Here is a 15,225-nt window from a genome sequence, read left to right as displayed (position 1 = left end):
CAGTAATGACAGATTTCATCCAGATATGTGTATGCATGTCTGTTTCAGTTACTTAACTGTCTCAGAAAGCCAAGTAAATATTTGCATTTTAAATTCACTTTAAATCTACAATTGCAAACTTTGATCACTCTCCCACAGTGGCTTGTCAATTACTTCGGCTCCTTGTCCGTTGAGGATTCTGTTGAATGTCTGCGTGCCATGCTGTCTGCTAACATCCGTCAGAATCTGCAGATCTGTGTGCAAGTTGCCTCCAAATACCATGAACAACTTGGCACCCAGCAACTGATCGAACTATTTGAGTCTTTCAAGAGCTTTGAAGGTAGATGCAAAGATGTTTGACTTGCGTAGAATTTCATCATGTAACTTTTACTTGGGTGAGGATTTTAAGCCCTGGGTAATTCATAGCTAGTTTGACAGCAGGAATTGAATGGAAGAGTGGGCAGTTGCACTTGCTGCTTTCATCGCCACCTGCATATTCTGTAGGAGATGGAATTGTACTATTGCCAGCATATCTTGTAGTTTGCCTGACTGTTGTGCCAAGGCAATGAATCAGCAGCTATTAGAATGTTTACCAATCATTCTCTGAATTCCTACTATTTGCATTTTTTAGTAATTCTTGGGATGATTGCACAGGAGTTCCTAGCTTGGTGTAAATTGGTGCCCTAGCTGCAATCAGCTAACCTGATCCATGTCATTACTTTGTCACTTCTAAAACACTAAGTAGCCCCCACTAGGATCTAACCTGCCCCCCACTCCCCTGCCCCTGCTCTGCAAGCACATGGTCAACTTGCAGTTCCATTGCTTGCTTCTCCCAACCCAACCTTTCATATGTGCTTGTGTGCCATCTGACTGCTTGTACAGCATTTTTAGATAAGTCACTACTTCCTCAGTTCACCTGAAGTCTTGATCTCTGGCCTTTTGGTGCAAACTCCATAGCCTTCCCTGGTGTCTCAAGCTCAATTTATCTGCAGCCTTGGCCTCCTGTTTGATCCTAACTGAACTTGAAACCCCATATCCTATCCATCACTAAACTAACTGCTTGCTTTCCATCATTGCCTGCCTTTATTACTGTAACAATTGTGTATCTTTGATACTTCTAGACTATTCAAAAATGCCCTGCATAAGTAGTATTCAAAACTCTGCTCCAGGTCCTCCTCATCCATCATCCTTGTCCTTGCTGGCCTACATTAGCTTTGTCTAAATTCTAAACCTTGCACTTTATTTTTTAAAACTGCTGCATTTTTATCTGAAATCTCCAAGCTCTAATTCCCTATGAATGCTCTGTTCCTGATTCTACCCCCTCTGCATCTTTCCCTGCCCTTTCACACCAATGGCAGAAATTCATCTTCAATCTTGAGCTACTTTAAACTTTACATCTCTACCATAGTTTAAAAAAAAATCAGAATCTACCAAGCTTTCAATCATATTTGATTGACTTGGTCTGTTAACAAGTGGTGCCATGGGCTACTAGGTAACTAGGATAAATCTTGACTTAAAATTTTCTTGTCAAGAGCATTCTTAATTCAGGTGGCAAACAAAATGTGGAGTGTTGGTGGCTACCTTGATGATGGGATTCCCTGCTTGTCCCCATATAACCTGTTCTTTGCTTTATTTGCAAGGTCTATTCTACTTTTTGGGCTCCATTGTAAACTTCAGCCAAGATCCAGAAGTCCACTTCAAGTACATTCAGGCTGCCTGCAAAACTGGGCAGATCAAAGAGGTGGAGCGAATCTGTCGTGAGAGCAACTGCTATGACCCAGAACGTGTGAAGAACTTCCTCAAGGTAAAAGCAATTTGAAAACTTTGCTCTCGTGTATACTGTGTACACTTCAAAGGAATTGATACTGTTTAGATTTTACATTGCATTATTTAGCTACTTTGGTCTGGCAATTTATTTTTTGCATGACTGCATACAAGAATTTTATTGGTGGCTGGATTGCAAACTCCAAACAAGTAAGCATAGCAATCTGTGTCCCAAGACTGCCCTCAATCCTTTAAGGAAGCTACTATCTTGTCTTGATTATGCCACAGGACCTGAAGTGCACTTTTTTTTTCCTGTGTTCATCTATTGGCTATTTGCACATAAACCCATTTGAAATTGCTTCTTTGATCACCCATTTCTGAAGCTGTTCTGTGCAGGGTCATCTGGGGTACAAAGGGCACCATGTTCAATACTGTAATTGGACACTACAGTATGTGTCCTAGTCTGGATCAGAGATCCTATCCCAAGTTAGCACTCTACCTGTCCCAAGTTTTGGGCTTCTTTCTGGGATTTGACTGTAAATCCAGCTTGGGCAATTTCAAGCTTCTAAATCTGTTTGTTCAACTTTCTCTCAATCTACTGTTGTCCTGCCGTAAGCACATTGCAATTCCTAAAGGCTTTTAACTTATAATAATGAAATATTATATCTTTCACATCAGGACTGTGACTACAAGCTGCTCATTCTGAACAAGTGGTCTGATAACTGAAGCACCTGAACCTTAAATTGAAGCTAGTCTTGAAATTGTGCATATCTTGATTAGAGTCCACACTAAACTTAACCATAATTTTCACAATATAGCTGACACTAACTTAGTATGTGTAATCGTACATCAATCATTAAACTGCATGCTTCTGATTTGCAGTTGCAAAACTGCTGGTATATGATCCAGTGTAGTTGCTGTTTTTGTTTGGGCTGTATTAAGAATTAATTTGTGTAATTTAAGCCTAAATGTACAGAAAGTTAAATGTTACTGAATCTGAAGTGGCTAGAAAAGTAAATAGCCTTTTTTTAAAAAAAACGACTTAATTGTAGCTGCTTTCTCAACTGTATCTAATGACCCTTAAAGCTTCATGCAATAATACAGCACAGATTAAACTGGGTTTACAGAATTGAGATGGATGTTCCTTCAGTTATTGTGAAATTGAGGAGTAGTTTTATAACCATGTCAAACTTATTCCACTGCTTGTCAGTTTGTATAATGTTGCATTGAGTGACCAGCTCCTGACAGAAGCTATTATCTTTTGTGCTGTTCCTTGTGTCTGGAATGGGCAGGACATGTACCAGGTAAATGTTGCAGCGCAGGTCGCCTTTCCTTTCTCCCTCCCTTGTTTCCACAGACTGTGTCCCTTCTGTATTTGTGCAGGATAGTGCTCTTGGATGTGGGGAGACATTGATGGCAGAATATCCTTTGTGAAGCTGGCTAAAATATGGGTTTACAGAAGATTGCATGTTTTCGATCTCTTAGTTTAATTCTAACTAATTTGCCAGTGAAATATATCTAAACAAACCATGACACAGCTCATTTGTAGTATTTCCAAAGTTTAATGACTGCTCATTGATCAGGGATTCAAATAATGCAGGGCAAGATGTCCAGTTTTATTGCATTGTTTTGACTGAGCTGAATAATGAAATTGTTGGTGAGCTGACCTGCTTGAAGTTCTTTGCCATTGGGTCACAAGCTTGTCTTGATTGTGGCAAAAAATTAGATGTTTGACTTCAAGCTGTAAGCAAAGGTGTTTGGAGGAAACCATTGGAATCTAAATGGAATTTTGACTGCTTGTGTATTTGATCAGCAACCATCTCTGAAATCACACTTTATACATCTATAACTAGACATTTTGCACTTTAAGATTTCATCTGACATGGAGCTAGTACTGCAGTTTTGCTTTCAGATCTTTGGGCTCTTTGCAGCTTCATCCATCATTAATTCTGCTGTTTCAAAGGAGCAAACTTTTACTCTGGCAATCCGGCTGGCACAGAAATCAACCCAGCTCAAGATTCAGGAGCAAATCTGCATTCAATTACTGCAATCATGTTAATATGAAAGTTTGGAATCCATCTTCTGATCTCATACTTTCTAAGTAAAAACTCAAATATAAATGTGAGCTACTGTTGAGTTTACTGAAGTGCAATTTTGAGGCTTTCCTCTGCTGGGGCACAGAGGCCAGTGAACTTGATAGACTGCCTGTAACCCAAGTAACTTGTGGCTTCTTGGTTCACATTGAAAGCTCAGTATCTGACTTTGGGCTGTAGATGCTACAGATTTTATTTTTGCTATTGCATGTCAAGATAGAGGGTTAAATTACTTCCTATTTCCATAAATTGAGTTGCATCTACCTCCAGTTTCTTGTCTCTAGCCAAGAGCATAAGCACACAACTGAACTCTCAGCGACTGCTCTCTTGAGCTTATTGCCAAGTCATGTATCAGATTTAGTGATTGCCATTTTCTTTGGCAGTAGGTGCCCATCACTGCTTAGAGAGCATGGCTAAGACCAGACCTGTGAATGTGGTACTTGTAGATATAAGGTTGTATCCTTGCACAGCTGGAATGCTGAGGGAAAGGGAGTAAGAACAAATGAAAATCTTATTAAATCACTTAACATTTAGCATTTTAAAGGAAGAAATTAAAATTCTGATGTACAATACTTGGTGGTTGATATTCAGAGTCTAATACACCATGGGTGAGTGCATACTGAATTTGCTTACAAACGTGTGAACTCTTAAACAGAGATTAAAATCCCATATATAAATAAATTATACAGCCATGTCTGCTTCCCAATCCCAGAGTGCTATTCCTGCAGTAACTGTAGCTTCTTGAATACCATCACTACTGTAGATGTAGGGTTGTTGTGTTGTGCTCCTAATTGGTTGGGGAGGTGAGGTTTCCACTAAAACCCTGTATGATCAGTATTGGTGAGACATTTTTGGGAGTTCTAGATTAGTATTGAATAGAGAATATTTGTAACCCCAGCTTTGCATCAACCTTAAATTTTCAGTTAAATCTATAGACTTGGTACAAGGGTCTCTAAGCTGTCCCAAGTTTAAGTAGAATCCAGTTTTATAATTGCTGCTTACTCAACCAAAGCAATATTTGTGCCATGTTCTCTAGTATGTTGCATAGCTTGAAAGATTAAGCATTTGGCTTGTGATAATTCAAACCAAATTTGTTTCTAGGCTGAGTAGACTGTTCAAAGATGCTCCCAAGTCTCTGTCCCATTTCCCAGTCGTGTATGTTCAAACTCTGCTTGCATTTAACAGGAACTTAGGTTAAAATCCAGCCCACAGGTGTGTGGTGTACAAGCTGCCAAAGCTCTAGTGAAATCAATATGGACAGCAAGAAAGTTTACATTCATGTAGCCTCTTATTGCATCCCAAAGCCTTTGCACTTTGAGCATTTTGTCATTTCTGTAGGTGCACATAGCAAGAGATTAGTGACTAGTTGATTTGGCTGGGGGGGCTTGTTTTGGGATCTTTTTCACATCTATCTGAACGAGAGGCATGAAATATTGAATTGAGCTTATGGTAAAATGATTACTTGCGTGAAAGGTCAAATACAGATCGACAGTATAAACCTGTCTCCTCTATTCCCCATATGCGCATCTCTAGAGCTGAAAAATCCTCTGCTGTAGATGCATTAAAGACATGGCCACTTTTGCTGCAGTTTTTACTTGATATTTTGCACAATAAAACTTGCTGATTTACTAAGTGATCATTCATCCATTCAAGGATATACTTTGGAGTAAGTTTGTAGAGACAATTTGACTAAATACTTTCTCCCATTTTTCTCAATTTTAAAAAGCAGCAGCATTTCTGTACCATGTTATAAAAGATAATGTAGATTTAAAATCGTGCTTTAGTTCAGCCGTCAAAAGGAGGGGTTGGAATGTTTGTCATTGAAGGAGATTGGTTTATGATGTGTTGACTGTTACATTAGATCTCTGAAGCTACTTGATTTTAAACTTGTTTTATTTTGTAGGAGGCCAAACTGACTGACCAGCTGCCTCTGATTATTGTTTGCGATCGATTTGACTTTGTGCATGACCTGGTGTTGTATCTGTACCGCAACAACCTGCAGAAGTACATTGAGATCTATGTTCAGAAGGTGAGTGAGTTGTGCATGATGGAGGGGGAAATGTTTTTGGTACTGCTAATTATCTAGAGTTGTAACTTGGTCAAATGGTTATCATTAGCTGCGTCGGGGGTGGGTACAGAATTGTTCGAGTCCACAAGCCAAGCTCTTAATTTATTTAACAAGGTTTGAGCAGTTTACCGTATTTTCATTGTCAAATTATCCACTTGCTTTTAATTGTAAAGGGCCTATTGGAACAAGAACGTGACTCTTGTGCTTTGTGTAGGTGAACCCAAGTCGTTTGCCAGTAGTGGTTGGAGGTCTCCTTGATGTAGATTGTTCCGAAGATGTCATTAAGAATCTAATCCTTGTTGTACGTGGCCAGTTCTCCACTGATGAGCTCGTTGCTGAAGTAGAGAAGAGAAACAGGTCTGATTTCAAACCCATTCTATGCCAATGAATGTCTGTCTGTGTGGCCATCTTTTATCAATTTGGCCTAGCTGGTTTGGTGACTATATTTAAATATTGCAGATCCCAATTCACAAATTTGTAGTAGTAGTCAGTAAATAGTAACATTTACTTTCCAAAATAGCATGCTCAATTTCAACTAGGCTACAAAAGGAATTACTCAGCAGATTGGCACTTCTGCAGATGCAAATTTCACTTCTCTTGAGCCTCTGACGATGTAACTTCTGCTTCGTGCTCTAACTAGGCATCTCAACACTCTGCTCATCAATCCCTGGATGAGCAAGTAGGTCATTGCATTGGGGAAATTACAAGTTGTGCTCGAGTGGTATGTTTGATTTAAAAAAAAAAATGGTGATCTCATCAAACAGTTCCTAACCAAGGTATGTGACTGCTGACCTGTTCACACCTCTGGTTCTGTTCTGAAATCTAACTTGGAGGCATCTGATCAGGATTGGCACTTCCTGCCTCCTTTCCCTTGAGAATTTGTGCTAAGCCTCTACATAAATTAGTTCCAATTTTTGGTGTCAAACCAGCCTCCTACCTTTTTTATCTAGTCCTGAATGATGTGGCTTGAGTGCATAGGCTACTGGTTTTTAAACCTCCAAATACTTTGTTGGCAGGCTCAAGTTGCTGCTACCCTGGTTGGAATCTCGAATTCACGAAGGCTGTGAGGAACCTGCCACCCACAATGCACTTGCAAAAATTTACATTGACAGCAACAACAATCCTGAGCGCTTCCTTCGGGAGAATCCATATTATGATAGTCGCGTGGTTGGTAAATACTGCGAGAAGAGAGACCCCCACCTGGCCTGTGTGGCGTATGAGCGTGGCCAGTGTGACCTGGAGCTCATCAATGTGAGTGAAGGGGAAGGTGCTTTGTGTTGATGTATAAAAATGAAATCCAAGTTGAGCTGAGTTTGCACTTGGCTAGCAGCTTTGTCCTGCTCAAACATACTGGTTCTTCACAAATGGCCAGATTCTCCACCATCACGGAATATCTAGCCAGAAGCAATTATGTTTGAAGTACAGTATGTAGATGAGTGTGCCAGCCATTTTGTGCATTGTAAGAGTTTGCTTAAAAACTGATTAGTTCATTTGCTTTTTGGTTGAATGTTGGCCAGGCTGCCTTGAGTGCTCTGCTCTGTGCCATGGGATTATTAAATGTCCTCCTGAAATAGTAGCTCTGACAATGTGGCCCAGCCTCAGTACAGTACTGGAAAATCTGCCTGGATTTACAAGTCTTGGACTCGAACCTACCTTTTTTGAGGCAGTGTGCACCTATTTGAGCTAATGTAATTTAAATGGCTACCAGTATAAATCTCTGTCCATATGCTATAAAATACTCAATTGCCTAGAGAGTTGCATTGTACCTTTTTTATATACTTGAATGATCACTTGAAAATTAAGTGTGTTGACTAAAGGTCTGGATTTAAAAAAAAAAACTTGCTCTGAAATTTTGTCCTTGAGCTTTTTTCTCTCTAACACAGGTGTGCAATGAAAACTCTCTGTTCAAGAGTCTGTCTCGTTACCTAGTCCGCAGGAAAGATCCTGAGCTCTGGGCAAGTGTCCTGCAGGAGACCAACCCTTATAGGAGACCCCTTATTGACCAGGTAAGAACCATTTGATTGTGTGGCATCACATTCAACTATCAAGTTGAGTATTTGCAAGCTTAATCATGTTCTATTGACATTGTCTTGAGCAGTAAACTGAGAACTGCAATCTGAAATTGCATCATCCACCAATCTGTTAATGAGCTATCATTTCAGGAAGGTGGTGAAAACATGAATCTTTTAGCAATGTTATTGGTTCACTCTTTAAGGGTGACCAATTATGGGAAGGGGGAAAAAGAGGAAGAATTGTGATGGACATTTAGTTCATTCTTAGCTGCTGTCGGGTATGATGTTTCCACTGAAGTCTTGTGCAGCTAACGACAATCTTGGTGTAAACCTGCTGGATCTAAAGGCCATCACCATACAAGACCTGGGGTAGCCTTGGTAAATTCAAATTTGCATTGGGAATTCCTGATTCCAAAACTGCTTTTTTAAAAAAAAGAATCTTGCACCCTAGGGTACATGACTGAAATTCTAAGTGACCAGTCTGAAGTTCCACGTCTTCAAAAATGTGCTGCAGCATTGTGTTTAAGGAGTCTTGAATGTTGAGGACCATGGTGTAGGACAATACAGCTGGCGAGTAAATGAGGAAAAACCAGTAATAGTTGGCCAAAGCCAAGGATGTCACCTAAATTACTTTTTTTTCACTGTTTTACTCTGTTAAAAGGATAGCATGCAATCTTTTACATTTTACACTCTTAAATAAATACAGTAACTAACTGCAGATTCTGGTTTTTTTGGAGCTAGATATTAGCCAGCTTCCTTGTGCACAAAACACAGCAATTGCTTATGAGGAAAGGTGCATTGCACTGTAAACTTGCTGTACTATCGACAATCCATTCACCATTTCCCTTCCCTGCTCCACTTTTTTTAAAAAAAGATATTAGGTCTACACTCGGGCTCCCTATACTACATGTGCCCAGATCTTGAGGGAAGGTTGGTCTATATCCAACTGTGTAGCAACTCAAGACTCCTTAAACACAATGCTGCAGCACATTTTTGAAGACCTGGAACTTCAACCTGGTCCAGGAGGTGGTTTCTTCCCTCACTAGAAGCACCTGATCTTAATCTGATTGTGGGTAACTAGTTTTATGTCCATACCATACAATGCAGACTTGAGGTACCAAATGTTTTGAGCTATCCATGTTCTGTATAAAATGGGCATTCTTTCAAGAATTTTTTTGAAATCTGACTTGGGTATAGTGTTAAAGTTCATTGTTCTTAAATGGCATTTTTTTCCAGGTTGTACAGACTGCTCTGTCAGAAACGCAGGATCCTGAGGAGGTTTCTGTTACTGTAAAGGCTTTCATGACTGCTGACCTTCCAAATGAATTAATTGAACTGTTGGAAAAAATTGTCCTGGATAATTCTGTCTTCAGTGAGCACAGGTAGAACAAATCGGTGAAGTGTATCTTTTAATGTGGGCATAACACTCTAATGTCAAACCAAAAAACCATGATCACTTCACAAATTATTGCTGCTGTTGCTTTTGTGATGTGGCATTGGGAGTCATAACTTGGTGTTGTGCTGAAGTTGCTAGTCTTTCCACTGGGATCTATGATCCATGACCTTTTTTAATTAAAAGGATGTTAATAAAATCAGGTTTTCCAACAATGGTCTTCTAACATAAGAACTAGGAGCAGGAGTAGGCCATTTGGCCCCTTTAGCCTGCTCTGCCATTTAATAAGATCATGGCTGATCTGAAGGACTCGGCTCCACTTCCCTGCCCACTCCCCATAACCCTTTATTCCCTTATCACTCAAATCTGCATCTCCACTGTAAATATATGCTGGGGGCTGCATTTTTTTTCCCCCTACTTCAGGGTTCAGTCTACAATCTCACCCTAGGCTCTACTTCCACTTTGCTGGCCTAGTATGCTTGGTCTCAGTCACCAAGCTGTACTGGCTGCCAGGCCATGGAGGCTGGAGATGGGGAGAGCCCTGCCACCTTTATCAATGGAATTGTTCAGGACAGGCAGAGGCCACATCCCCAACCAGCCCATTGGAACCCAAATATGCAGAGACCTGCAGTTGGTGTCTGAAGGATGCTGGGTCTTTGCATTGTGAATTCAGGATAAGAACAGTGATGAACTTGCAGAAGAAACACATTTTCATATTGATGGAATTATATTGCCTAGTTAATTTTGTACTTCAATAGAATTGGGTTTATAATTTTGCTAACTTGTATAATTCTATATATGGGTCACCCTAGAATGTATCTGATTACATTCCTGGATTGTATTATGATTGCTGGTAGGAACACTTTGTTACTGAGTTAGGGATAAGAAAATTAGCCACTAAGTTGATCCTGTAACACTTGCTGTAAATTTTGCTTGCAGGATAAAGGCAAAAATGGGCTTATCTGAATTCTTTCCTGTTTCATCCACTAGCTGTTCAGGGTCCACTTATGAATCCTCACTAGGATGAGGTCCAGCAGAATAAATGGTGTCTATAGAACCATATCTTGACAACCCTTTGTTAACAAAGCACCATTCTAAGCTTGTATTCTCTAGCACTAAATACAATGTACAGAAATTGCAACTTTCTTCTCCCCTCCAACCCAGGAATCTGCAGAACCTGCTAATCCTCACTGCTATTAAAGCTGACCGAACCCGTGTGATGGAGTATATCAATCGTCTGGACAACTATGATGCACCGGACATTGCGAACATTGCTATCAGTAACGAGCTCTTTGAAGAGGCATTTGCCATCTTCAGGAAATTTGATGTGAACACATCTGCAGTGCAGGTCAGATGATGTGTACCACAGCAAATCTTGCATGTTGGTGCCTTAACAGTTCCAAGTGCAGCTAATGGCATTGTTTAACACACAGCACTGTATTCTGTAGGTGCTGATTGAACACATTGGCAATCTGGATCGTGCCTATGAATTTGCTGAAAGATGCAATGAGCCAGCCGTGTGGAGCCAACTTGCTAAAGCGCAACTGCAAAAAGAGATGGTTAAAGAGGCCATTGACTCTTACATCAAGGCAGATGATCCATCATCGTACATGGAGGTTGTCGAAGCAGCCAACAAAAGTGGTAACTTTTTTTTTTCCATGTGTAATGTTTTTCCAACATTGCTCTTCACTGGGCTCTCGTGCAGCTTTTGATTTCAAATTAAGAATACTAATTGATTTATTCCTGGGATGAGACAGAGTAGATTGGGTCTATACTCTAGAGTTACAAAGAATGAGTTGATCTCATTGAAACATAACATTGAGGGCGATTGGGTAGACTTGAGGTGGCTTCCCCTGGCTGGAGTGTCTAGAATTAGGGGGCATAGTGTCTGGGTAAGGGGTCAATCATTTAAGACCACGATGAGAAGGAAGTTCTTTGCTCGGAGGGTTGTGAATCTTTGGAATTCTCTACCCCCAAAGGGCTGTGGATGCTGAATCATAGATTCAATACTGAGATTTTTGAACTCTAGGGGAATCCAGGGATGTGGGTATCTGTTGGGAAAGTGGAATTGAGGTCGAAGAGACCTCATGATATTGAATGGTAGAACAGGTTCAAGGGCCAGTGTATGTTATAAATTCTTAGAGTTGAGTATAAAACTCCTGTATTCATTACAAAACTGAGACATGAGCTTAAGTTTACTTAATTCTGGACTAATAGTAGGTAATGTGAGCAGACTGGTTGCCTCTTGTGCTTATTGTCTTCTGTTTAATTTCAGGTAACTGGGAGGACCTTGTTAAGTACCTGCAGATGGCCAGAAAGAAGGCCCGGGAGTCTTATGTAGAGACTGAACTTATTTTTGCATTGGCAAAAACCAACCGCTTGGCAGAGCTGGAGGAGTTCATCAATGGTCCCAACAATGCTCACATCCAGCAAGTAAGTGTTTTCAATCTAAAGCAGATTTAATCTCTCAAATTAACTCCTAGCAGCTGACCTGCAGTAAAGCCATACTGCATGTGAATCCAGGTTTGAGGTTGAAGTGAAAACCATATAGTATATAGTTGCTGGAGAGGATCAGAGTAGAAACCCAAGCCAGTGATCAATCCCTTCTTCACTCAACACTACAGTCAGAGACCAAGCAACTCTTGGATTAGTGATTGAACCTGCGACCTTTGGTCTGTGTGGGGCAGCTACTTACTGCCTTGACCATCTGAGCCATTGAGACATCTTAGAAGAACATAAATAGGAGCAGGAGAAGGCCATAAGGCCCCTCGAGCCTGCTCTGCCTTTAATATGATTATGGCTGATCTGGTCATGTACTCTGGTCCACTTCCCTGCCCGCTCTTAACCCCTTAATCAGTTAAACTGTCTCTGTCTTAAATTTATTCAATGTCCCAGCTTTCAGTGTTCTGAGGCAGTGAATTCCACAGATCCACAACCCTCAAGAAATTTCTCATCTCAGTTTTAAATGGGACAGCCCCTTATTCTAAGATCATGCCCTCTAGTTCTAGTCTCTCCCACCACTGGAAACATCTTTGCATCCACCTTGTCAAGCCCCCTCATCTTATACGTTCCGATAAGTTCACTTCTCATTCATCTGAATTCCAATGAGTAGAGGCCCAACCTAAACCTTTCCTCATGTTGCCTGGTATCAACCTAGTGAATCTTCTCTGAACTGCCTCCAAAGCAAGTATACCCTTTTGTAAATATGGAAACTAAAACTGCATGCAGTATTCCAGGTGTGGCCTCACCAGTACCCTGTATAACTGTAGCAAGACTTCCCTGCTTTTATACTCCCTACCCCTTTGCAATAAAGGCCATGATTCCATTGGCCTTCCTGATCACTTGCTGTACCTGCATACTATCCTTTTGTTTTTCATGCACAAGTACCCCCAGATCCTGCTATACTGTGGCACTTTGCACTCTTTCTCCATTTAAATAATAACTTGCTGATTTTTTTTCTGCCAAAGTGCATGACCTCACACTTTCCAACATTATACTCCATCTGCCAAATTTTTGCCCACTCACAGCCTGTATGTCCTTTTGCAGATTTTGTCCTCGCACATTGCTTTTCCTCCCATCTTTTGAATCGTCGACAAACTTGGCTACGTTACTCAGTCCCTTCCTCCAAATCGTTAATATAGATGGGATCCCAGCACTGATCCCTGCAGCACCCCACTGGTCATTTGCCAACCAGAGAATAAAGCATTTATCCTGACTGTTTTGTTTGCCAATCCCCTCTCCATGCTAATATATTACCCCAACCCTGTGAACTTTTATCTTGATTACCTCTCCAGTTTAACTGGTCAGTGATTGGATGTAGGTGTCACCTTTCTTCCCCTAGCTTTTGATTTTGGGAATGTTCAGAGCTTGAGATTGGAACCCTAGAAATTAAGTAAATGTTTTATAAGCTATGGGGAAAACTTGCTAACTGTACATTTTCAGAAGTACTGGGAATACTTGTGGGGTTCCAACAGTGAAGTCTCTCCATGACATTGAGTGGGACTGGATGTCAGTGGTATGTGGTCAAGTTCCTATCTGTGCTGTATTGGCTCTGTTCATTAGTCCAAACTTTGTGTTCACAGGTTGGTGATCGCTGCTATGATGAGAAAATGTATGAAGCTGCTAAGCTGCTGTACAACAACGTCTCCAACTTTGGCCGCTTGGCATCGACCCTGGTTCATCTGGGGGAATATCAGGCTGCAGTGGATGGTGCACGCAAAGCAAACAGCACTCGTACTTGGAAAGAGGTGTGTTTTTCTGTGCCCTGCTAGCTTACAAAGTTGCCTTGCTGACTTGTACTTGATAACTTTGTTCTAAAATCAGGACATCTTGATCCCTCCAGTTTGCTAACTTGTCAGTTGTTGGATGTAGGTTGGTCTCCATGATCACTGTCCTGAGGTCAGAAAAGCACTGAGCGGAAGTTGGTTCCCCACAGGCATGCTGGTATCCTAGCTATTTGTGGCAGCTGCTGACTTGTTTTACATGGGATTACATAGCATATACAGTGCAGAAACTGGCCATTTGGCCCAACCAGTCCATGCCAATATTTATGCTTCCCTCAAGCCTCCTCCCATCTTTCCTCATGTAACTACCAGCAGCATCATCATCATAGGCAATCCCTCAGAATCGAGGAAGACTTGCTTCCACTCCTGAAGTGAGTTCTTTGATGGCTGAACAGTCCAATGCAAGAGCCACAGACTCACAGGTGGGACAGACCTTCACTGAGGGAAGGGTTGGGTGGAACTGGTTTGCCATACGCTCCTGCTGCCTGCGCTTGACCTCTTCATGCTCTCGGCGTTGAGATTCAAAGAGCTCAACGCACTCCTAGGTGCACTTTCTCCACCCAGGGCGGTCTTTGGCCAGGGGCTCCCAGGTGTCTGGTGATGTCCCACTTTACCAGGGAGGCTTTGAGGGTGTCCTTGTAATGTTTTCGCTGCCCACCTTTGGCTTGTTTGCTGTGAAGGAGCTCCACATAAAACATGTGGGTGAGGAAGTAGTGTCTCAAATGCGCGTACTATGCTTAAACAAAGGAGACTACAGTGGGATGTGATGGCAGAGTTGGCTAAAGTAGACTGGGAACACTGACTAAACGGTGGCACAATTGAGGAACAGCGGAGGACTTTTAAGGAGCTCTTTCATAGTGCGCAACAAAAATATATTCCAGTGATAAAGAAGGGTGGTAAGAGAAGGGATAACCAGCCATTGATAACCAAGGAAATAAAGGAGTATCAAATTAAAAACCAATGTGTATAAGGTGGCCAAGGTTAGTGGGAAACTAGAAGATTGGGAAAATTTTAAACGACAGCAAAGAATCACTAAGAAAGCAATAAAGAAAGGAAAGATAGATTACGAAAGTAAACTTGCGCAAAACATAAAAACAGATAGTAACAGCTTTTACCAATATATAAAATGGAAAAGAGTGACTAAAGTAAATGTTGGTCCCTTAAAAGATGAGAAGGGGGATTTAATAATGGGAAATGTGGAAAGGGCTGAGACCTTAAACAATTATTTTGCTTCGGTCTTCAGTGGAAGACACAAAAACCATGCCAAAAATTGCTGGTGTGGGAAGGGAGGACCTTGAGACTATCACTAGGGGGGTAGTGCTGGACAGGCTAATGATCTCCAGATAGACAAGTCCCCTGGTCCTGATCAAATGCATCCCAGGGTATTAAGAGATGGTGGAAGTTATAGCAGATGCATTCATTATAATCTACCAAAATTCTCTGGATTTTGGGGAGGTTCCATCAGATTGGAAAGCAGCTAATGTAATGGCCCTTTTTAAGGGGCAGACAAAAGACTGGTTAGTTTAACATCTGTAGTGGGGAAAATGCTTGAAGCTATCATTAAGTAAGAAATAGCAGGACATCTACATAGGAATAGTGCAATCAAGCAGACGCAACATGGATTCATGAAGGG

General features: G+C 41.1%; 1 protein-coding gene across 2 annotated transcripts in view; it reads left to right on the top strand.

Moving 5' to 3' along the window:
* Positions 1 to 15,225, top strand: part of LOC139226299 (clathrin heavy chain 1) — a 104,080-nt gene that overhangs the window by 65,466 nt on the left and 23,389 nt on the right. For both annotated transcript variants that reach the window (XM_070856951.1, XM_070856950.1), the window contains exons 14-24: positions 139 to 319; positions 1,620 to 1,783; positions 5,740 to 5,865; positions 6,119 to 6,261; positions 6,921 to 7,155; positions 7,788 to 7,910; positions 9,153 to 9,298; positions 10,474 to 10,657; positions 10,758 to 10,950; positions 11,585 to 11,742; positions 13,392 to 13,556. In XM_070856951.1, the coding sequence (XP_070713052.1) occupies positions 139 to 319; positions 1,620 to 1,783; positions 5,740 to 5,865; positions 6,119 to 6,261; positions 6,921 to 7,155; positions 7,788 to 7,910; positions 9,153 to 9,298; positions 10,474 to 10,657; positions 10,758 to 10,950; positions 11,585 to 11,742; positions 13,392 to 13,556 (1,818 nt within the window). The remainder of the gene's footprint in view (positions 1 to 138; positions 320 to 1,619; positions 1,784 to 5,739; positions 5,866 to 6,118; positions 6,262 to 6,920; positions 7,156 to 7,787; positions 7,911 to 9,152; positions 9,299 to 10,473; positions 10,658 to 10,757; positions 10,951 to 11,584; positions 11,743 to 13,391; positions 13,557 to 15,225) is intronic.

The sequence above is a fragment of the Pristiophorus japonicus genome, chromosome 16, assembly GCF_044704955.1.
Source record: "Pristiophorus japonicus isolate sPriJap1 chromosome 16, sPriJap1.hap1, whole genome shotgun sequence".
NCBI classification, from domain to species: Eukaryota; Metazoa; Chordata; class Chondrichthyes; family Pristiophoridae; genus Pristiophorus; species Pristiophorus japonicus.
Note: the sequence above shows the minus strand (reverse complement) of the source record. Positions and strands in the feature narration are given on the sequence as shown.